Genomic DNA, 20,073 nt, shown 5'->3' with positions numbered 1-20,073 from the left:
TTCTTCAGCTCCTCTCACTGCGGTTTTCCATTCATCAATCAGCTCAGTTGCTCTCATTCAGCAATCGCTCTCCAAACAGACAAACAGTCATAAACCCATCAGCTCCTCTCGTTTGTTTGGTTTGAATATTTGAGACGAGGCCTCGTGTTCATGCTTGTTTTAGCCTGTTTGTTTGCTACCTGATTAAAAATAAATAAATAAATAAACTTCACTCCTTTCAAGCTCGCCGGTTCCTCAGCCTGCAACTCAGATGCATTTATTGATCTAATTTAGTTCACTTTGGGCATAAAATGCTGTGGATTTGACAAAAATATTGCGTTCTTTATTTCCCAACTTCTCTAAGAGCAGTGGGCAGAAACATTAAACTGTACGTGATTTTTAAACACTTTTACTATGATTGAAACAAAATATGTTCAGTAAAATATTCTGGCAACATGTAGGCTTTATAAAAAATATTTTATACAAAGTAAAAAAAAGTTCATGTATTTTCTAAAGACCAAAAAGCTACCAGATACTGAAGACGGTATTGAAATGAAGAAATGTTGAACTTTTGATGCCTCTGAGGTTTTCCTCATCTTTTTTGTAACTCAAAACGATTTATTTCAGAAATAAAAATGTGTCTAAGTTATGTAAAAATAATGAAAAACTAAATAAGTGTTGTAGAAAGTATGTAAAGATATGTTTTTGTAAATGTAGTCAGAAAAGTGAACCATTTTTGGATTTTATTCAACAATAACTTTTGATTTTCTATCATTGATTAGGAAGTAAAATAGAAATAATTTAAAGACAATGCACCTTCTAGTAAAACTATCATGAGTTAGTTGCAGAAAAGTCAGCCTGTGTGACTAAATATTCAGACTCATTCTCTTCTCTATTTTTCTTCTTTTTAGCTGCACAAGAGAAAAATTAATTGTTCCCTTCATGGAGGAAATTAAATTGCTGTTCTGCTCTGGGAAGATAATCGGCTTCAAAACTGGTGTCAAAACAAGAGGGGCAGGCAATAAACTAAAACAAGCTCAGCTCTAACACAGCGTTTAGAAAAGAGCAACTTTAAATCCTTTACATTTAAAGTTTATGTGTTTCTAAAAATCTGGCCAGGCTCCAGGAAGTGGAGAGCCACCTATCAATCCCCGAGAGCCCAGCGCTAACGTACGGTGGACGTTGAGAGTGACAGTGGCTCGTTTGCCCATCGGCACTGCTGGATTGCTGGCCACACAGGTGAAATTGCTGCTGCTGTCGGTGTCGACTGGAGTGATGGGGAGATAGCTCCTGCTCGTTACTCTCTTCCTGTCGGGCAGCACTTCCTGTTCCACACAGAGAAATGTGAAGGAAATGAAAAGTGTTATGAAGGAACCAGATAGGATCAGAGGAAAGGACGAAAGAGAAGGAGGATGGTGTAGAAAAATGAAATGCATCGAGTAAAATGGAGGAAAGTAAGAAATTAAAAAACCTTAAAGAATATCCGTGTGAAGTTATGATGCTGCAGAATAAAAAAATAGGAATTAAGTCTTTGGTGGGTGACCGAAAGAAGTTTTCAGTTATTTTCAGGCCATGACTTGAAAATGCAGCTCTCATATGTATGATAGTGTGTGTGTGTGTGTGTGTGTGTGTGTGTGTGTGTGTGTGTGTGTGTTTTATGGAAGGTCTGTTTTTTTTTTTGGTAAATTAGAACTTATTGAATTTGTGCGTTGTGTTAAAAACACAACCCAGCCAGCATCAGGCATGCTTTTGGAGTCTAACTTCCAAACAGCCAGGATCTACAGAAGCACGGTGAAGGCCTCTATAACACGCCTCGTACATTTTCTCAGAGTCAACCTTTTGGTAGTTTTGAATCCCAAAACACTAAATTTCTTCTTTATCTGCAGATTCGGCTTAGCAAAAACTGGAAATAAGTTGGTTTATTTAAAGTTTTTGTTCTGGAAAATTCAGGAATCTAGAACAGCATTCGCTAGGGAATTTCCTAATTCTTCCTTATACTGTTTTGAATTTAAAATGAACTTGTTGTCTCAAAGTAGTCGTAGTATTTACGGCATCCATCTGTAACTCTTCTCAGTCGCTCACTCTTCTGTGGAACAAAAGCATCTCTAGGGAAGGTTTCAAATTCTTGAGACTGATTCGAGAAGAGAAAGATAAATCTGTGCTGGAGAGGACAGATTGTTCCCAAATTAAGATTAATTATGATACTTTGACCAAACGGCACATTTACACGAATGTGAAGAAGTTGTGGTTGTTCTGCTATAGTTTCATGTGATTCCAGCTGAAATTCTTCCCGTTCTTTTGCAGTGTTTGGTCTTCAGCTTGTCGCCAAGTCACAGCGAAGGGCTGGCTTAACTTAAGCCCAACTCACACGACAAGATTTTCCCATCGTTGGACAATTTTCTAAACGTGAGAGAAATCACTGAGGTATGTGGTGATTTTCTGCATTTATCCCAACAGTTTTTGTTTTTTGGTGGACCACACACAGCAGGAAAATCCAGAGATGGGAATTGTGGCATCAAGTCATCTCCATGCCGTGTTTTTCTTAAGTTCAGCAACTAAACCAGGTCAATCAGCACGGTGAATGAACCTGGTTCAGTTGCTGTGCAGAACTAAATCCTGGCATGGAGTTGACTTGTTGACGTTACGATCCCCATCTCTGGGAATCTGATAAGATTATCTTTAGAGCCATTAAGGTAATCAGACAAGCCTGAATCTGAATGGGACAATCGTGTCAGAAATCAGGACTCTTGTGCTTCTGTGTGAACCTTCAAATAGCAAAACTAACATTTGTTAGCATTTAATGTGTATTTTGATGAATGTACATCTCAAAAAAGGACCATCAGAACAACGACATTCATTCTGGAATGGATCTTGTCTGAATATTTTTTTTAGATCCATTAAAAAGCATCTTCCATCTGTTAAGCTGGATAAGCTAAATCTTGCTTTACGTGTGCTTTATGGCGCACGACGTTCCCGAGTGTTCAGGTGTGTGTGAGTCACCGTGGAGTGGTACGCTCCGTCCACTGGGACTCCGTTCTTGGTCCACTGGATGTGTGCTGCAGGCTTGGCCCCGCGGGTTACACAAGTCAGGTTGTGTGGACTTCCAGCCATCAGCAGGAGCTCCGGCGTTCCCTCCACCACCGGATCCTCAGGGGGAACTGGAGGACAGACATACAAATCCATACTCCGGCTTTAAATCAAGGGCACACAGGTTTAAAGAACAGCTCCATCCCCAGTTTTTCCCCACAGGTCAAAAGAACATTGGCTCTTCAGACAGTCTTTAAAACAAGTTCACACTTTGGAAGTGGAAATTCTTTCACCAGTCAAGGGCAGAGTGTCCTTTTTCACACTGTAAATGGTGACTTTTAACAATATTCACATAACACCAAACTTTCATGGCAAAAGGCAGAAACAGCACTAATCTGTAACTTTAATTTGTTAGCATCTCATGTTTTCTTTGCCTCATTCTGCTTTTTAAAATTAAATATCAGTTTTAGACTAAACTGTCAATAGTGACTGTACACCCCCCACTCTCAGTTTGCAAGATTAGATGTATTTATAATGAACGCATCATTAACAGAACCCCAACTTGTAATTTGTTAAACAAACTAAGCTTTAAAAGACAGATTGCAGCTCAAAAAACAATTTAATGCAAGTGATTTGAATGTATTTAACCCTTTAACTTCCAGCTTTTTCGCTTTTTATTATTTTTCGGCAATAAAGATTACAAGAAAATGTAAAAAATTCTATTATTATATAATTATATTAAATATTAGGGTCATATTAATGCAAGGTAAGGTTTTATTATGTTTCTAATTAAATTCATGTTTATATAATTATAAAGATTAAAACGCGCTCTCTCGAGCAGCAGACCTGCCACTTTAAGGGTTCGAACTTGTACCAAATAAACACTTTTATGTTGTTTTATAGGGAAGTGAATCTTAGAGCAACTCATGATTTGATTCGATTCCGATTCTTGGGGTGCCGATTCGATTCAGAATTGATTCTCGATTCTCAATTCTCAATTTAAATCGATTCACAATCAGTATTAACAAAGAGTGTCAGCTCCAGGATTAACTACTTTGTTGTACAAGTTAGTTAAAGCTTTGGGACATTTTTATTTGACTTTAAACTGGTCATGCTTCAAAAATGCAAATTTACAATGTAAAATAGTTATTCTAAAACTGTAAACAGAAGCAATCTTTTGACCAAAAGGCAACATTTATTTTTGCTTACCTTGTAAAATATAACAAATCTGTAGTTACCTAGCATTAGCTTTGAAAGTAATAGTCAAATACTTTTCAAGTATGTGTAGAAACAAGTTACATGAGTAAACCTCCTGGCTGTTCCTCGAACCAGACTGAAAACCAAAGGGGACAGGCCTTTCAGACTATTGCCCCCAGACTTTGGAACAGTCTACCTTCAAACCTCCGTCTCTCTAACACTGTAGATATCTTTAAAAATCATCTAAAAACTCACCTTTTCATCCAGGCGTTCCCTCCCTAAATGTTTCATAAAGATGGCTTTGTTCGGGTTCACACTTTCACTTTGTTTATACTCATAATTTCATTTTCTATTTTATCACTGCTATTGTTTTTCGGATGTTTTTATTGGTTAGAGGTATTTGCCCTGATCTTACTCATGTTGTACAGCGCATTGTGATTTATATCCGTGACAGGTGCTCTATAAATAACTTTTACTTACTTACTTACTTACTAAACCTGAGTACTCATTTATCAACTTAGAAAATAAAGATGAGAATATCTCAAATTTCTGAGTATGGAAAAAATTACATTCAAGTGCCCTCTTATCAGCAGGTTCAAACATAAATCATCTCAATTTATGGGACCACAAACGTAAACGGAGTACTGACTCCTAACAAAGATCAGAAAAGTGCATCTCAAACCTGTAACATGCCAGATATTTGAGTTCTTGGAATCGATTCTGAACCTTTGTGAATCGATTTGGAATCTTTATAAATAAGAATCCCGATTCAGACTTGAATCTATTTTTTTCAGTACCTCTATTGTTTTATATATTTTAAGAGAATGTTCTGCAAAAATAAAACAATACAAGTTTCTAGAAATAAATATCTGCTGAGCTATTTCTCTAAAAAGTTGGAATACAGTGTGTTACTCGTGGACATAGCCAAGAATGTAACACATTCTTGGACTTGGCTATGTCCATGTGGCTGGCTGCAGTGAGCGTTTTAAACCCCTCATAAACATCTGGGATATATCTGGGGCATATTCCTGACTAAAAAATAAAAATATACTTCAAATATTTCTTTCCAGGTATCAACTTCTGATTATTTCTGTTGTTCTTATCTTGTTTAAACATTACGTTCAAGTCATTTAAAGCTTACTAAATGTGTGTGCAGATGAGTTGGCAGGACTCTTAGTGAATACAACATGCATACTTATTATAAATGTGGATGATTATGCTCCAAAAGACAACAGTGAACACAAAAACCTAGAAGGTAAACGCCCAGCATGTGCAGTGACTCGCAAAGCCTAAAACACACTAAAGTCACATTGAGCGGACATGTTTGATAAACCCTTTAACGAGTCCTTCGTTTCCCAGGATCTCCTGAATATCTGTAATTTTTATCAGAATACAATGAATAACTTTTTAAAATTAATATTCATGAAAATAATGGGTCACTCTGAGTGTTTCACACAGGCTGAACATGAAAATAGTCTCCTACACCTATCCCCTGCATTTGCTTCTGCTAGAAAATAGATGGTGAAACTCTAGGATCAGAAAATCCTGACAGATCTATGTCACCCTGTCACTTATCATTCATGGACTCACCCATTTTGTCTCACGGCGGGGAAGGCTGTTGTTGGTTTAGGGTCCAGGAAACAGCAAATAATGTCTAGGCTAGTATATGCTAGCAATTATCTTTAGCAACTCCACCACACGGCAGAAATCCTCCTGCGTGTGTTATTTGTGGAGATAACAATCAACATTGCAGAAGATACAGAGTCAGCGGTAGAGTCTCGTTGCTGTTATCCAATCAGAAGCGAGAATATTTCTGTCCAAATATCAGGAAATGCGACTCCTCCAGCTCAGCTTTGATGTGGCTCACTTCTAGTTCCTGAAAATGGTGCACCTGAGCTTTGTTTCTGGTGTCACATCACATTTCAAACATCTGCAAAATCACCTCTGGAGTCATATATTCAAGCTTGAAAACTAAGTGACATCCAAGCATACATGAATCAAAAATTATTCTGCTTCTTTATTTTAACTAGTGCGGTTCTACAATTTGATGTCTTTACTCCAACCTGCTTTGTATTTCAAAAGGGTTTGGGTTTTTAAGGGTTAAATAGCATTCATTCCTGCTAGAGATCACTGCAAATGTATTGATTAAATGAGTGAACCACACCTTTAAGATGTGTAATAAAGGGACATTCTCAGATTTTTACATCTGAACTTTCATAATAAAAAGGGGACAACTGGAAAATCAGAAAAACAGAAAATAGACAGAATGTTTCTTTTTAAATGCATTTCACTTACTGAGTACATTGAGTTTGGCTCTTCTGGACCTCAGGGCAGCTTCGGTGGCCTGACACTCATAAAGAGAGTCATCAGAAAGCTCTGAGTTGGAAATCTCCAAATTGTACTGGCCGGTGTCCAGAGCCCGCAGAATCCGATACCTGGGCCAGGCTGCAGGAGACACATGGGAGATAGGAGTAAGAAACAGCAGGAAGCCACAAACAAACCCAAAAATGTGATTGTTGGAATATTTGGCACGTAAAGAACCAAATTAACACCATGACTCATCTGTTTTTTTGCTAATGATTACTGAAACCAAGAAAGAGGAGCAGTAAAAGATGCTTCCAGCAGTGAGTCACCATCACGTCACCGTGGTCACAAAAGAAATCCGCCGTCTGAGGAAAATTTAAGGTACCATAAAAATATCAAACAGATGAAATGTGTTTTTGAAGCTATGAATCACTCTTTTATTTGAGTTTATCGGAAAGGATCCAGTGATGTCTGCCTTAAAAACGAAAAGGATTTTAGGTGATTAGCAATTTGGTTTAGAAAATTAAGATCCTGTCTGAAACACCTCATTTTAAAGCCATCCACCACAATTTTACTCATTTTTCTCATTGGTCAAAAATCCCAGGATGACAGACAGACATCCATAATTTGTATAATTGTGCCAAAAAGCCTCAAGAAAGACATTATTCAAATGTGGAGGGATGTTAAGTGATGAAAGGAAAAACCAACAGTTTCTCTTTCCTAAATAAGGCTTTACGAAGTCTGAAAAGATGAAATCACTAGTGATAAAGTAAAGATGATTTATGAAGCAGCTTTCAGATAAAAATCACAAATGAAAGTCCTCAGCTGCTTTTAGCAGGAGACTAGAATGTCCAGAGCATCAATAATGCTTTCCAATTATCCGCAGAAGAGAAAATCTACGTATGAATGACCATCTCAAGTTCCTGTTTTGACCCCGGGCCTCTGAAACTTTCACTGATGACAAAAACAGATTCGGACCAGTTGTTTTGAGTAAGCTTCAAAATGTATTGACCGGTCAAAAACCGCAACTAAACTCCTGAAGATCGACTGGACTTAAATAATTTTAAAGAGCAGATTCACTGAGAAACCATTTTTTACTGATTGGTGGAAGTGATCTGTCACTCTGAGTTTAACATGCAGGCTGAATATGAAAATGGTCTTCTACCCCTATTTCCTGTGTTGGCTTCTGATATGCTCGGTTCAGAAAATCCTGACAGGTCTACAAATCTCCTTGATTCACGACGGGGAAGGCTGTCGTTGGTTTAGCGTCCAGGAAACAGCAGAGAACGTCTCGGCTAGTAGAAGCTAACTGTTAGCATTAGCAACTCCACAACACAGCAGAACTCCTCCATGTTTGAGTTGCTTGTGGAGATAAAACATCAATGTAGCAGAACAGAGTCAGTGGTAGAGCTGTGTTGCTGTTAGCCAATCAGAGGAAAGATCCTGCTGTTTTCTGCCACTTTCTCCTCCGGCTGAAAGAACGACTTACAAGGCATTCATTCCTACCAGAGACTGCTGTAAATGCATTAAAATGTGAGTAACTTTGATCTTTAACATTCATCTGGGAACATTGCCTGATTCCTTCGTTCCTGTGAGCTTATTTGCAGGACTACCACAATTTAGCAAAATCCCACAAAGAATAAAAACCTTTTGGTGCAGATCTGAGTAACTGATGACATTTGCTGCCCCTTGTTGTTTAATTTGTTTTTACATTCAGCATGTCTTTGGTAAATACCAAACAGCTTTAAACACTAGTTCTGGTTGCGTTTGCAAGACCTACTTGATTTATTAAAGTTTTTGTTTTGCCCACACCAGCTGGATTGAAACCCAATCCAAGCAGCAAACAGGATTGTGAGACAGACAGATGACTTGAACTGAAGACAAACTCTGCAGATAAGAAATGCACAAACACAACATCATCCACCTCCCTCTGTCTTGTTTATGACTGAGGTAGAGCTTTGCACGTAATGCTAATGCAGATGCGTCAAACAAGTACTTGTTGTTAACGCTACGAACAAACGAATCATTCTGATTATTCTGACTGCTTCTGGCCTGGTTTTATTTAAAATGTGACAAAAGGCCGACACCTGATTAGTTTGAATCTGTAAAAGCTTTTACGAAACGGATAAATGTCGAATCACGATCGTATTACATGAATCACAGGCAGCGAGCTGCAAATGGGACACACACTTACGTGGAAATGTCAAAGCTTTTTATCGTGCTACGCAGATAACATTCAGCCTTCCCCTTAGATGTTTGGAGCATTGCTGCCACGTCTGGAGACAATAATGATGTGTCCTTTACACCAACATTAGAGTGGAAGGTAAACGACACGTGCATGAAAGGACCACTCACACGCACACACACTAACATGGAGATAAACATCTGGAGGGGTAAATGCTCATGAAACACAGCTTCATTTACAAAAATACCACATCAGTCCCTGTGCAATTCAAAAACCACTGTTCTAGTTAAAGATATAAACCCCTCCAACATGTTTGAACCCTCGCCTCTCAGACAAAGACATAATAGAGCGTGACGTCCCACTAGGGGGCACTCATTGATCCTCCGTGCCCAATCCTCACATGACATCATGGCAGGCGAGGGGGAGGAGGAGGAGGGGAGGCAGTTGGGGTGCTTGGAGGAATGAAAAGGGAGGGGGGCAAAAGTATTAGTGGAGATTACATCATCCACTCCAGCAGCTTGCAGCATAGCAACCACAGAGGTGAAAGCACCCCAGGGAGAAGGAGAAGAAGGAGGAGGAAGAGCTGGGGGGAGAACAATAAGCTGCCACCACTGATGCCTGCAGGTGTGGACGTGTGTCTAAACAGGCACCTGCGCTCCGATTGTAAAGTAAAATATCTGAACTCATCTCATGTGGACAGGAGAGTCGGATTGGTGAATGAATCTCCTCCATGTGTGGGTGAGCAAACTGCAGGTGTGAGTTTACCGCACAATCTAAACACCTCAAAAACATCCATGTGTAATCATGCAGAGCACGTAGCGCGTGCGTGCACACGCACTCACACACACACACACACACACACACACACACACACACACACACACACACACACACACACACACACACGCACACGCGCGCACACACACACACACACACACACACACACACACACACACACACACACACACACACACACACACACACACACACACACACACACACACACCAACTTGATATCAAATATCTGCAACACCATTTGATCACAACAAATCGATTCTGAACCTAAATGAATTACAGGCCTTCACTATACACACTGGAGCCTTCAAGAGCTCGATATAAACAAAATATGCTAAATACAGAGAGATCATAAGTCAGGGATGAAGGGAAGAGTGGCAGCATTGACAGCTGAGGCTAAAAAATGGACAGAAGGTGGTGATGGATGGCTGAAAAGCCAAGAAAGAGAGACAAAAAGCACAACATGTTTATCAAGTGTGTTTTCCAGGGATTGCAAAAGAGCTACAAGGACAAAGAGAACATCACTTTACCGATAGAGAACAGGAGGAGGAAAGGACGTCAGGAAGAGAAGACAAAAGGAGTGGGAAGAAAGTGATGGAGATGCAGCTGTGAGGAGGAAGGAGCAGAGATGTGTCGACCTTTAGTGAACCTGCAGGTTAGATTTAGCTGAACGTGATGTGTGTCAAATCTCAAATGTCTACAAATTCATGACACACCTCGCCATTTCTTCACTTTAAATAAAGAGTAGACTCTGTTAGGTTGACCCTTTGATGATGCTGTTGCAAAAAGCTCCAGTCAAGACAGTAAGACCCAACTTGTTTATGTCTAATTGTTATCAAGCCTTGCTCACGTGGGGGAAGTTCTACACCACCATATAAAGTCCCAACAGACTCATCACAGCATCTTTATTTCCCACCAAACAATTATGCAGTTACACTTTTATATTTTATAAATAATTAATAAATGGAACATATCAAATAAAACAGAACCCTGGCGCTGCATGGGGGTATGATGGTTAGCGCCGTCTCCCTTCATATCAAGGAAACGAGGTGTGAACCTCAGACAGCTGCCTTTTCGTGAAGAAGCTGCACGATCTCTCCACACAGATTTACTGTATTCTGAATACACCCGTTTCTTCCTAAAGCTTAAAAGTGAATGGCCGTTTCTCGATATGCATACTCGTCTGAACTTTTGTACTCACACAAAGTAAAGCCCCCCCCCATCACGGGTGTCAAGCCAGCCTCCAATTCCAGCAGTGCAGTCAAGCCAGCCTCCAGTTTGTTTTCTGTTCCCCGTCTATTCAAATTATTACGGGAATGGATGTGGAAACCGGGTTTCAAAATAAAATTCAACTTTGAGTGAATTATCAGATATTTTAAGAACATAATAACAAATAATTTAGGCTTGTTCACTATTAACGCCCTGTCAATATCAAGGCAATATTATTTTGGATTTCAAACTAAAAGCCCTGTGAATTTTCATTTTTGAACTACTCTTTCAATGACTTCAAAATGCTCTTAAAAGCAAAAGTCATATTTCCAAAGAGTAGTTGCATTTTATATCAACACTATCAAACCACAGCAATTTGAAATTGCCCATATTTGACCAACTCTTTTAACGATTTCAAAATGCTCTAAAATGGAAAATTGCTGTTTCCACAGGGTAATTCCACTTTAGATCAACAGTATACAACCCCACAGTGATACTGAATGAATATCAAGTCATTCTGATGTTGCCTTCCAAAATAAAGGCCTTTCAAATTGTCCATAATTGACCTACCTTTAACGATTTCAAAATGCACTAACATGGAAATTTGCTGTTTCCACAGGGTAATTCCACTTTAGATCAACAGTATACAACCCCACAGTGATACTGAATCAATATCAAGTCATTCTGATGCTGCCTTCCAAAATAAAGGCCTTTCAAATAGTCCATATATGACCAAACTTTCAATGATTTCAAAATGCTCTAAATTAGAAAATTGCTGTTTCCATAGGGTAATTCCACTTTAGATCAACGGTATACAACCCCATAGTGATACCATAGCAATATCAAGTCATTCTGATGTTGCCTTCCAAAATAAATGCCTTTTTAAATTTCCCATATACGACCAAACTTTCAGTGATTTCAAAATGATCTAAAATGGAAAATTGCTGTTTCCACATAGTAATTCCACTTTAGATCAACTGTATACAACCCCACAGTGATTCCATATCAATATCAAGTCATTCTGATGTTGCCTTCCAAAATAAAGGCCTTTCAAAAAGTCCATATACGACCAAACTTTCAGTGATTTCAAAATGCTCTAAAATAGAAAATTGCTGTTTCCACAGGGTAATTCCACTTTACATCAGCTGTATAAAACCCCACAGTGATTCCATATCAATATCAAGTCATTCTGATGTTGCCTTCCAAAATAAAGGCCTTTCAAAAAGTCCATATACGACCAAACTTTCAGTGATTTCAAAATGCTCTAAAATAGAAAATTGCTGTTTCCACAGGGTAATTCCATGTTAGATCAACTGTATACAACCCCACAGTGATTCCATATCAATATCAAGTCATTCTGATGTTGCCTTCCAAAATAAAGACCTTTTTAAATTGCCCATATATGCCTTTATTTTGGAAGGCAACATCAGAATGACTTGATATTGATATGGTATCACTGTGAGGTTGTATACTGTTGATCTAAAGTGGAATTGCCCTGTGAAAACAGCAATTTTCTATTTCAGAGCATTTTGAAATCACTGAAAGTTTGGTCGTATATGGACTATTTGAAAGGCCTTTATTTTGGAAGGCAACATCAGAATGACTTGATATTGATAAAGTATCACTGTGGGGTTGTATACTGTTGATCTAAAGTGGAATTACCCTGTGGAAACAGCAATTTTCTATTTTAGAGCATTTTGAAATCACTGAAAATTAGGTCAATTGTGGACAATTTAAAAAGGCCTTTATTTTAGAAGGCAACATCAGAATGACTTGATATTGATAAGGAATAACTGTGGGGTTGTATACAGTTGATCTAAAGTGGAATTACCCTGTGGAAACAGCAATTTTCTATTTTAGAGCATTTTGAAATCACTGAAAATTTGGTCAATTGTGGACAATTTAAAAAGGCCTTTATTTTGGAAGGCAACATCAGAATGACTTGATGTTGCTAAAGTATCACTGTGGGGTTGTATACTGTTGATATAAAGTGGAATTACCCTGTGGAAACAGTAATTTTCTATTTTAGAGTATTTTGAAATCACTGAAAGTTTGGTTGTAAATGGGCAATTTAAAAAGGCCTTTATTTTAGAAGGCAACATTAGAATGACTTGATATTGATATAGTATCACTGTGGGGTTGTATAGTGTTGATCTAAAGTGGAATTACCCTGTGGAAACAGCAATTTTCCATTTTAGAGCATTTTGAAGTCGTCAAAAGAGTCGGTCAAATATGGGCAATTTCAAATTGCTGTGGTTTGATAGTGTTGATACAAAATGCAATTATTCTTTGGAAATATGACTTTTGCTTTTACGAGCATTCTGAAGTCATTGAAAGAGTAGTTCAAAAATGAAAATTCACAGGGCATTTACTTTGAAATCCAAAATAATATTGCCTTGATATTGACAGGGCGTTAATAGTGAACAAGCCTAAATTATTTGTTATTATGTTCTTAAAATATCTGATAATTCACTCAAAGTTGAATTTTATTTTGAAACCCGGTTTCCACATCCATTCCCGTAATAACTTGAATAGACGGGGAACAGAAAACAAACTGGAGGCTGGCTTGACACCAGTCCCCCATCCATAATTACAAAGAGGATATGGATGAATGCTTGTAGGAATTTTCCCTCATATTCCCAGAACAAATCACCTTACCAGATAAAAGCAAAGACGAGAAAGCTCTCTAGCTGTTCCTGGCATTAGCTTACCAACGGTTTAACACACCGACCAGTGTGCTAAACCTCCGGGCCGACAGGACAGTTTCTCCCTATTCTGCCATCCCTGGCACTCTCCTGACCTCAGCGTGATGTGAGATGTCATGCCAGCCACACCGACGCTTCGGTATCCAGAGCCTTTACTGGCTCGAGGACAATGCTGCCCAGACACAGCGCCTTGTCACTGAAGAGCTCCTTAACTTCCTGTGACGCTCTGCCTCCTTTGACAGAGGATGTGTTGGTGGGAACCAAGACTTCCTCTGAGTGCTCTCTTCACTGCCAAAAGGTATCAATCTCAATCAGCAGTTTAGGTCCCTTGCTGAATGCAGCCAGGACTGAGACTCGTTTCCGTTCCTAAGCAGCCTGACAGTTCAACAGGAAGGTGAAGTTATGAGTCTGGAGAAACGGGAGCTATTTCAGGCTAAAAACACTCATCTGCCACTTCAGGAAACAATTCAGTGACAAGAAAAATGTCTTATTTACTTCTGATCACTTTTGTTTGTAGATCTCACGAAACTGAATGGAACTTTGTTGCACAACACAGACCAGGTGACGTGAATAATAACTCAATATAATTCTGGTTCTAACCTGGGGTGTTCACCCTGAAGTGTCAGGGAAATCTCCAAATCAGAGATGTCCAAACTTTATGATCCAGGTCAAAATCCCAGTGTTAACTCATTCACTGCCAATGACGACTAAAGTTGTCATTTGCATGTTTTTACTGTGTGGGTGTCAGAATGACCCCCGCACTGTGAGAACAAACATCTCAGCTCTAAAGCTGCGATTGTGATCAGGAAGCAGAAAATCCATGTGTTAGATTGTTTTGGGCCTCTGCTGTAAAAAAAGTGAGGCACGAACCTGAAAAGCTTCTGCCGATCACAATTCAACAACGGATTATGAAAGAACGGATAACGCTCGAAACGCAATGATTCTTCCTGATGTAAGAGGTGAGTCTCCTCTTTGTTTTGGTTGTTTTGGCGTCGACATCATCCTAGCGTGCAACGTTCGGTGACTCTTAAAAAAACAGTAAAAACGGTGAGAAACGCTGGCAACGAAGGACTTTACCGATCAGGAAACGGCTGGCAGCGAATGAGTTAAAAAGTATTTTTGGACCATAAACTTCTGATTTTTAGAAATTAGAAATAAGCAAAGTAGTCATGTAAAGGATCTGTAAACCGTGTGAATCAGAAACTGCACTTAACAGTTTTGTGGATCTGGTTGGAACACAAGTTGCTAATGTAAAGGCTAGCAGTTAGCTTAATCAGTTCACCGACTGTCAATAAGCAGCTCAAGAAGAAGAAGAAGAAGAAGAAGAAGAAGGAGGAGGAGGAGGAGGAGGAGGAGGAGGAGGAGAAGAAGAAGAAGAAGAAGAAGAAGAAGAAGAAGAAGAAGAAGAAGAAGAAGAAGAAGAAGAAGAAGAAGAAGAATTTATTTTCCTTTATGTCATCATGGTTGAGCCTGGGAGTGAGGTGAAGCAAAGATCTAAAATCAGAGACCGCCTACACTCGTTTGAGGGAGCTGAAGGAGGCTGCAAAATCACAGACTGATGGTGACCTGGCTTTGTTGCTACTAGACTTTTGATACTATTAATAATATCTTTTGTCCAACAGTGTGGCTATTTTTACTTTGTGGCTTATTAAGTATCAGTTGGCTTGTGTTAGCGTTAGCTCATTGTTATCACTAGCGACAGCAGGCTGCAGCAGGGTTGTTTACGACAGTTGTAATTCCACTTTTGACCAGTAGGAGGTAGAAGGGGGAAATGTGTTACTTATACAAGAAAATTATCATTTTCGCTGGATTGGATGGGTCAATAGTTTTCTACACCCTTAGTCTTAAAATGTATTTTTTCCATTATCAGCAACTGGAAATGAGTCCATGCTTCTTCAGTCATTTAGCTGTTTATGTCTAGTTTCATAACGCTCATACATATTTATTTACATAGTTCTAGAACCCAAGTTCTTCATCTTTTATTTGTAGTTTTTAGTGGTCGAAGGATACAATAATAGTCTACTGCCTATGTGTTTATACATGTACCTGTGTTATTATTTTTCTTCAAATTATTCTCTTGGTGCTGTAAGGGAATCTCCCCACTGTGGGATCAATCTGTCTATTCTATTCTATTCTATTCTATTCTATTCTATTCTATTCTATTCTATTCTATTCTATACTCCAGTGAGGGTGTGTTCTGATTTAGGAAGAAACTAAATCAAAAGCAAAATTCAAGTAAATAGATAAATTATTCTGCAGTGTGCTTAACCCTTTCCATTATAAAATGTTTTTATTTACTTATATTTGGGCCTGTAAATGATCTAAACATAAACATTTTTAAACAATGTGCTACATCGTACCAAACTCACAGCACATGGGGAAAAACCATAATTTGGCTAAAAGCTGCAGTTTTAGGACAACTGTGGCACTACTCAGTGAGCAAATGTGATTATTTTTTTCATTCATTTGGTAAACAACAGTTTTCTTCTTCTTCTCTTGTTTTCTAAATCTTCTACTTTGCATCTCAGACTCTCTGTTCATCATTTAAAATAATCATTCATCTGCTAAGATTACACCCCTTGACTCACTTTGGGTTGCATGCAATGTTCTACCCATCTCTGAAAGGGAACAGGCATTCAATAAGTCCGCCCAGATGTGCGTGTCGGCTTTAAACGTAAATATGTGTGTGTGTGCTTTTGTCAGCAGAGTGAGGGATTTTCTCTAATTCAGCAAGATACACTGGGTTCATTTGCCCAGATTGTCACTCACTGTTCATTTCCAAAGAAATCCATAACTTTTCAACCATAAAAGCTTTCGTCAGGCTTCTTTCTGTGAAAACTGAAGCAAAACCACATCAGAGCTATTTCGCCTCTCTGCTTCACTTTGATGCCTGCAGCTGGGTCATGCTGTAGGTTTTCTTATTTCTCCTTGTAAGACCGGATTTCTCTTCTTAAGAAATCACAATGTAACCATAGACACATTGCTTGGTGTGTGTGTGTGTGTGTGTGTGTGTGTGTGTGTGTGTGTGTGTGTGTGTGTGTGTGTGTGTGTGTGTGTGTGTGTGTGTGTGTGTCTGCTTTGTCTTCTCGATCCCCAGTGAGTCGTGGCGAATGGCTGCTTATACTGAGCCAGTATGAGGATTGCTGTATAGTCACTGACACTAGTCAGTGACTTGGTGCAATTTGCTGGGTTCCTTATATAAGAAACATTTTTTCTGATTCGCTTAATGAACTGACCTGGATTGGAATGTTTATTATGTGAAGTGCCTTGAGATGACTCTTGTCGTGATTTGGCGCTATATAAATAAACTTGAATTGAATTGAATTGAATTCTTTTCCCTCACCTTTGAGACCCTCTCCACTACCCAGGGCCAGCCCGTCCTTGGTCCACTGTACGATGCCGGTGTAGTTGAAGACGACGCAGGACAGCACCACCCGTTCCCCCAGCACCACAGACTGGTCTGCAGGCTCCTGGGAGAAACGCACGCACCACACTGCAACAGAAGGACAGGAAGGAAAATCAATTTTAGGTTCCTTTCATTGCAATCTGACCGTGAGCTGCCATCTTTTATTACGCTGCATCGAGCTACACAGGGCCTCTCCAGTCTTATTGACTCATGCTTGTCCATACGGAGGCAGTTTGGATAATTTGTTGAGCTTGTATTGACTATATGGTGTTTTATAGTCTTTTTTTTTAGTATGTGCTTTGACTACGAGTGCATTGTGATGTGGAGAATGAAATATCTGCATTTATTAACTGAAAAAGAAGGAAAGAAAAAAGTTTTCAGATGTAAAACATTAAATTTGAGCTTTTATATTTTTGGATAGCATTTCAAGCTCAAATGTGCATGTTTGTCATTCATATGTCTTCTGTTTTGTCTCTTTCATACCCATTTTTCAAGCTTTTCCCTGGACTTTCTAAGGCTTAAAAAATGTGTGCACAAGTGTTTGTGTGTGTGTGTGTGTGTGTGTGTGTGTGTGTGTGTGTGTGTGTGTGTGTGTGTGTGTGTGTGTGTGTGTGTGTGTGTGTGTGTGTGTGTGTGTGTATGCCAGCTCTCGTGCTGCAAGAACGTCACTGCCAAGCTGTGATACAGCTTTTTCATCACACTGTACAAAGATTCTGCTTACACACACACATATTTCCTGCAGCAAGATAAGTCGGTTGGCAATTGCAGCTCCGCTAAAATATACAGATATAAAAACTACAAGTGTAGCGCTGGAATCCGTTAATGCTCTCGCATAAAAGAAAGCGTTAGGTGAGGAGGCGAGGCAGAAACCCAGCCAGTGTTTTCAGCCGTTTGCATCATCAGGTAAAATGGTTTCATATTCCAGAGAAAGTCTTGCAAGAAAGCTCGTTAATTAAGGCGCAGAGGGAGGCTGTGCTGCCTTAGATTACAAATGTGCATGCACGTGCATGAGCACAACAGCGTGCACGCAGAAACGTGGCAATCAATCACAGCAAATGTATGCACTTGTGCACAGAAACACACACACATTTCAAAGACTAACTCAGTTTGTGCAGGCAGACGGTGCGAGTGCAACACACACTCTTACAGAGTTGGTATTTGTCTTCCTGTGGGCTATTCTGTTCTTGGATCATGGTTGAAACAATCCTATTAGCTAATTAAGGCAAAACTGGTTAATAAAGCGGGCCGAGGCTCTCTGGGACGCGTCTCAGTGGGATTTAACCACAAAGGTGCAAACAACAGGGAGATTTACTGATTTGTCAGGAGGATTACACTTGTCTGGTCACGTGTGTGAAAGGCTCCTCGTTTATAGAGGGCAGGAATCTCCACACTTCACAAGGAGGTCTTTGATGTTTTTTCATCTTTCCTTCTGAATTCTGACTCCAGAGGACAACTGCGATGACTGTGAGCTGACAACAGATTCACAGAAAACCTTCTTTAAATCTCCCTTTTTGTTGCTGTTGAAAACTAAGAAGTTTTATTTTAAGAATAAAATTATTTATTTTGAGATTTTAAAGAAACAAACCAAAATCTAGCATCTATTACAATTCAAATATCTATATTACCCATAATGCCTTGTGTAAAAGATTTCTATGGCTTAAATCAGAAAAATAAATACATGTATACGGTAACTAAAGATTATTCATTATTGGTAAAACTATTCATACTTACTGGGTTAGTCTGGAACGGTGTGAACCCAAATATCATTTGTACCGTTATACCTTCTTTTTGAAGCCAAGTGAAGTTTTCTACTCTAAGTTGATGAACCACTTCATGACTCAGCCTCTGTAATGAACAGATGCAACCTCTTCTTCTTTAGAAATGTTTGGAACAAATGTCCCAAACCATAAAACTGCCACTTACGTGTTTTATTGTGGAGTTTAGGTGCTGTAATACTTTGTTTTTCCAACTTTTTTATTCAAATTTGGGCAGAAATGTGTTCGTTTGAAACATTTCAGCTTTATTAAAGTGCAGACAGACGAGGATGTTCCTTTGTGGAGATCAGATCCTCGGAGGTCTTTGTCTTCCCGCCACACACGGTGTTGTAATTCCGTTTTCTCCTGATGATGTCATTAACATCTGAGAGGGACCTTTATCTCAGAAGTTCCACTGTAGGTTCTTTTATGACCTCCTGAACTATTAGACATCTGCCCTCAGGGTGATTTTTGTTAGTTAACCCCCGTGGGGGAGGACAACAAAGGTCCTCATGTTGGTGTCGTGGACAAGTGCTTGTCTTTATCCAGCAGAATCAAAAACCTGCAGAAAAACCACCTGATCTTTGATAAATGAGCTTATACTTTTTGTTTTCCTTGAATGTTTTCCTTTCATCTCCCAAAGTCAAAGAGAACAATAACAGATTAAACAAAACAATGAAAAGTAAATCTGCTCTTGCTCCCCGTGGAGAAGACGAAGAAGGAATTGGTGGAAACTGATTTCCTGCTGACACGAGTGATTTATATGTGGGCCATGTTATGCATGATTTATGCAAAATTAGCAGCTATTACAATTGCGTGCCTTCGTCTTCATGTATAACGGCTCAGAACAACACATCCTCTCCAGGGGAACACCGCAGTGTGTTTACTGTCTGTTTCAGGAAGAGAAGCACAGACAAAAACAAGGAGAAAGCCAACGTTCCTCTGTGTCGTCATGTATGAGAGTTAACGTGTGGGTTTGCTGTGAGTATATCATCATGTGAGTGTGTGCATGTTTGTGTGTGCGCGCGCGCGTGTGTGTGTGTGTGTGTGTGTGTGTGTGTGGCCTGTCAGCCTGCAGCAGTGACTCAGTTCGCAGAGGAGAGAGCCACACTGACAAAGAACAGAGATGTAATTAACCCTACGGGATACCCACCCTCGATACCCCCCTAACACACACACACACACACACACACACACACACACACACACACACACACACACACACACACACACACACACACACACACACACACACACACACACACACACACACACACACACACACACACACACACACACACAGTTGCTTCTCTTTACAAACTCCTCTCTGATTGCTGATCTCTTTTTGCCTCTCTTGCCAGAGATATTTCATTAATGTCTTTATTTATAATTTTTTACTTTTAGCAAAACATCTCTAAAAAAATCATTGGATTTAACATGTTTAACTGATGTACTTTTGTCCCTTTCAATGTAGCCACCACCAGCACAAGCATAACAAAACTCAGTCAGTTT

General features: G+C 39.4%; 1 protein-coding gene across 4 annotated transcripts in view; it reads right to left on the bottom strand.

Annotated features, from left to right (window-relative positions):
• Nucleotides 1-20,073, bottom strand: part of kirrel1b (kirre like nephrin family adhesion molecule 1b) — a 114,489-nt gene that overhangs the window by 25,625 nt on the left and 68,791 nt on the right. For all 4 annotated transcript variants that reach the window (XM_054743047.2, XM_054743056.2, XM_054743064.2 and 1 more), the window contains exons 2-5: nucleotides 16,745-16,894; nucleotides 6,499-6,648; nucleotides 2,980-3,137; nucleotides 1,154-1,304 (exon numbers count right to left, since the gene is read on the bottom strand). In XM_054743047.2, the coding sequence (XP_054599022.1) occupies nucleotides 1,154-1,304; nucleotides 2,980-3,137; nucleotides 6,499-6,648; nucleotides 16,745-16,894 (609 nt within the window). The remainder of the gene's footprint in view (nucleotides 1-1,153; nucleotides 1,305-2,979; nucleotides 3,138-6,498; nucleotides 6,649-16,744; nucleotides 16,895-20,073) is intronic.

This window comes from Nothobranchius furzeri, chromosome 11 (assembly GCF_043380555.1).
Source record: "Nothobranchius furzeri strain GRZ-AD chromosome 11, NfurGRZ-RIMD1, whole genome shotgun sequence".
In the NCBI taxonomy this organism is placed as follows: Eukaryota; Metazoa; Chordata; class Actinopteri; order Cyprinodontiformes; family Nothobranchiidae; genus Nothobranchius; species Nothobranchius furzeri.
Note: the sequence above shows the minus strand (reverse complement) of the source record. Positions and strands in the feature narration are given on the sequence as shown.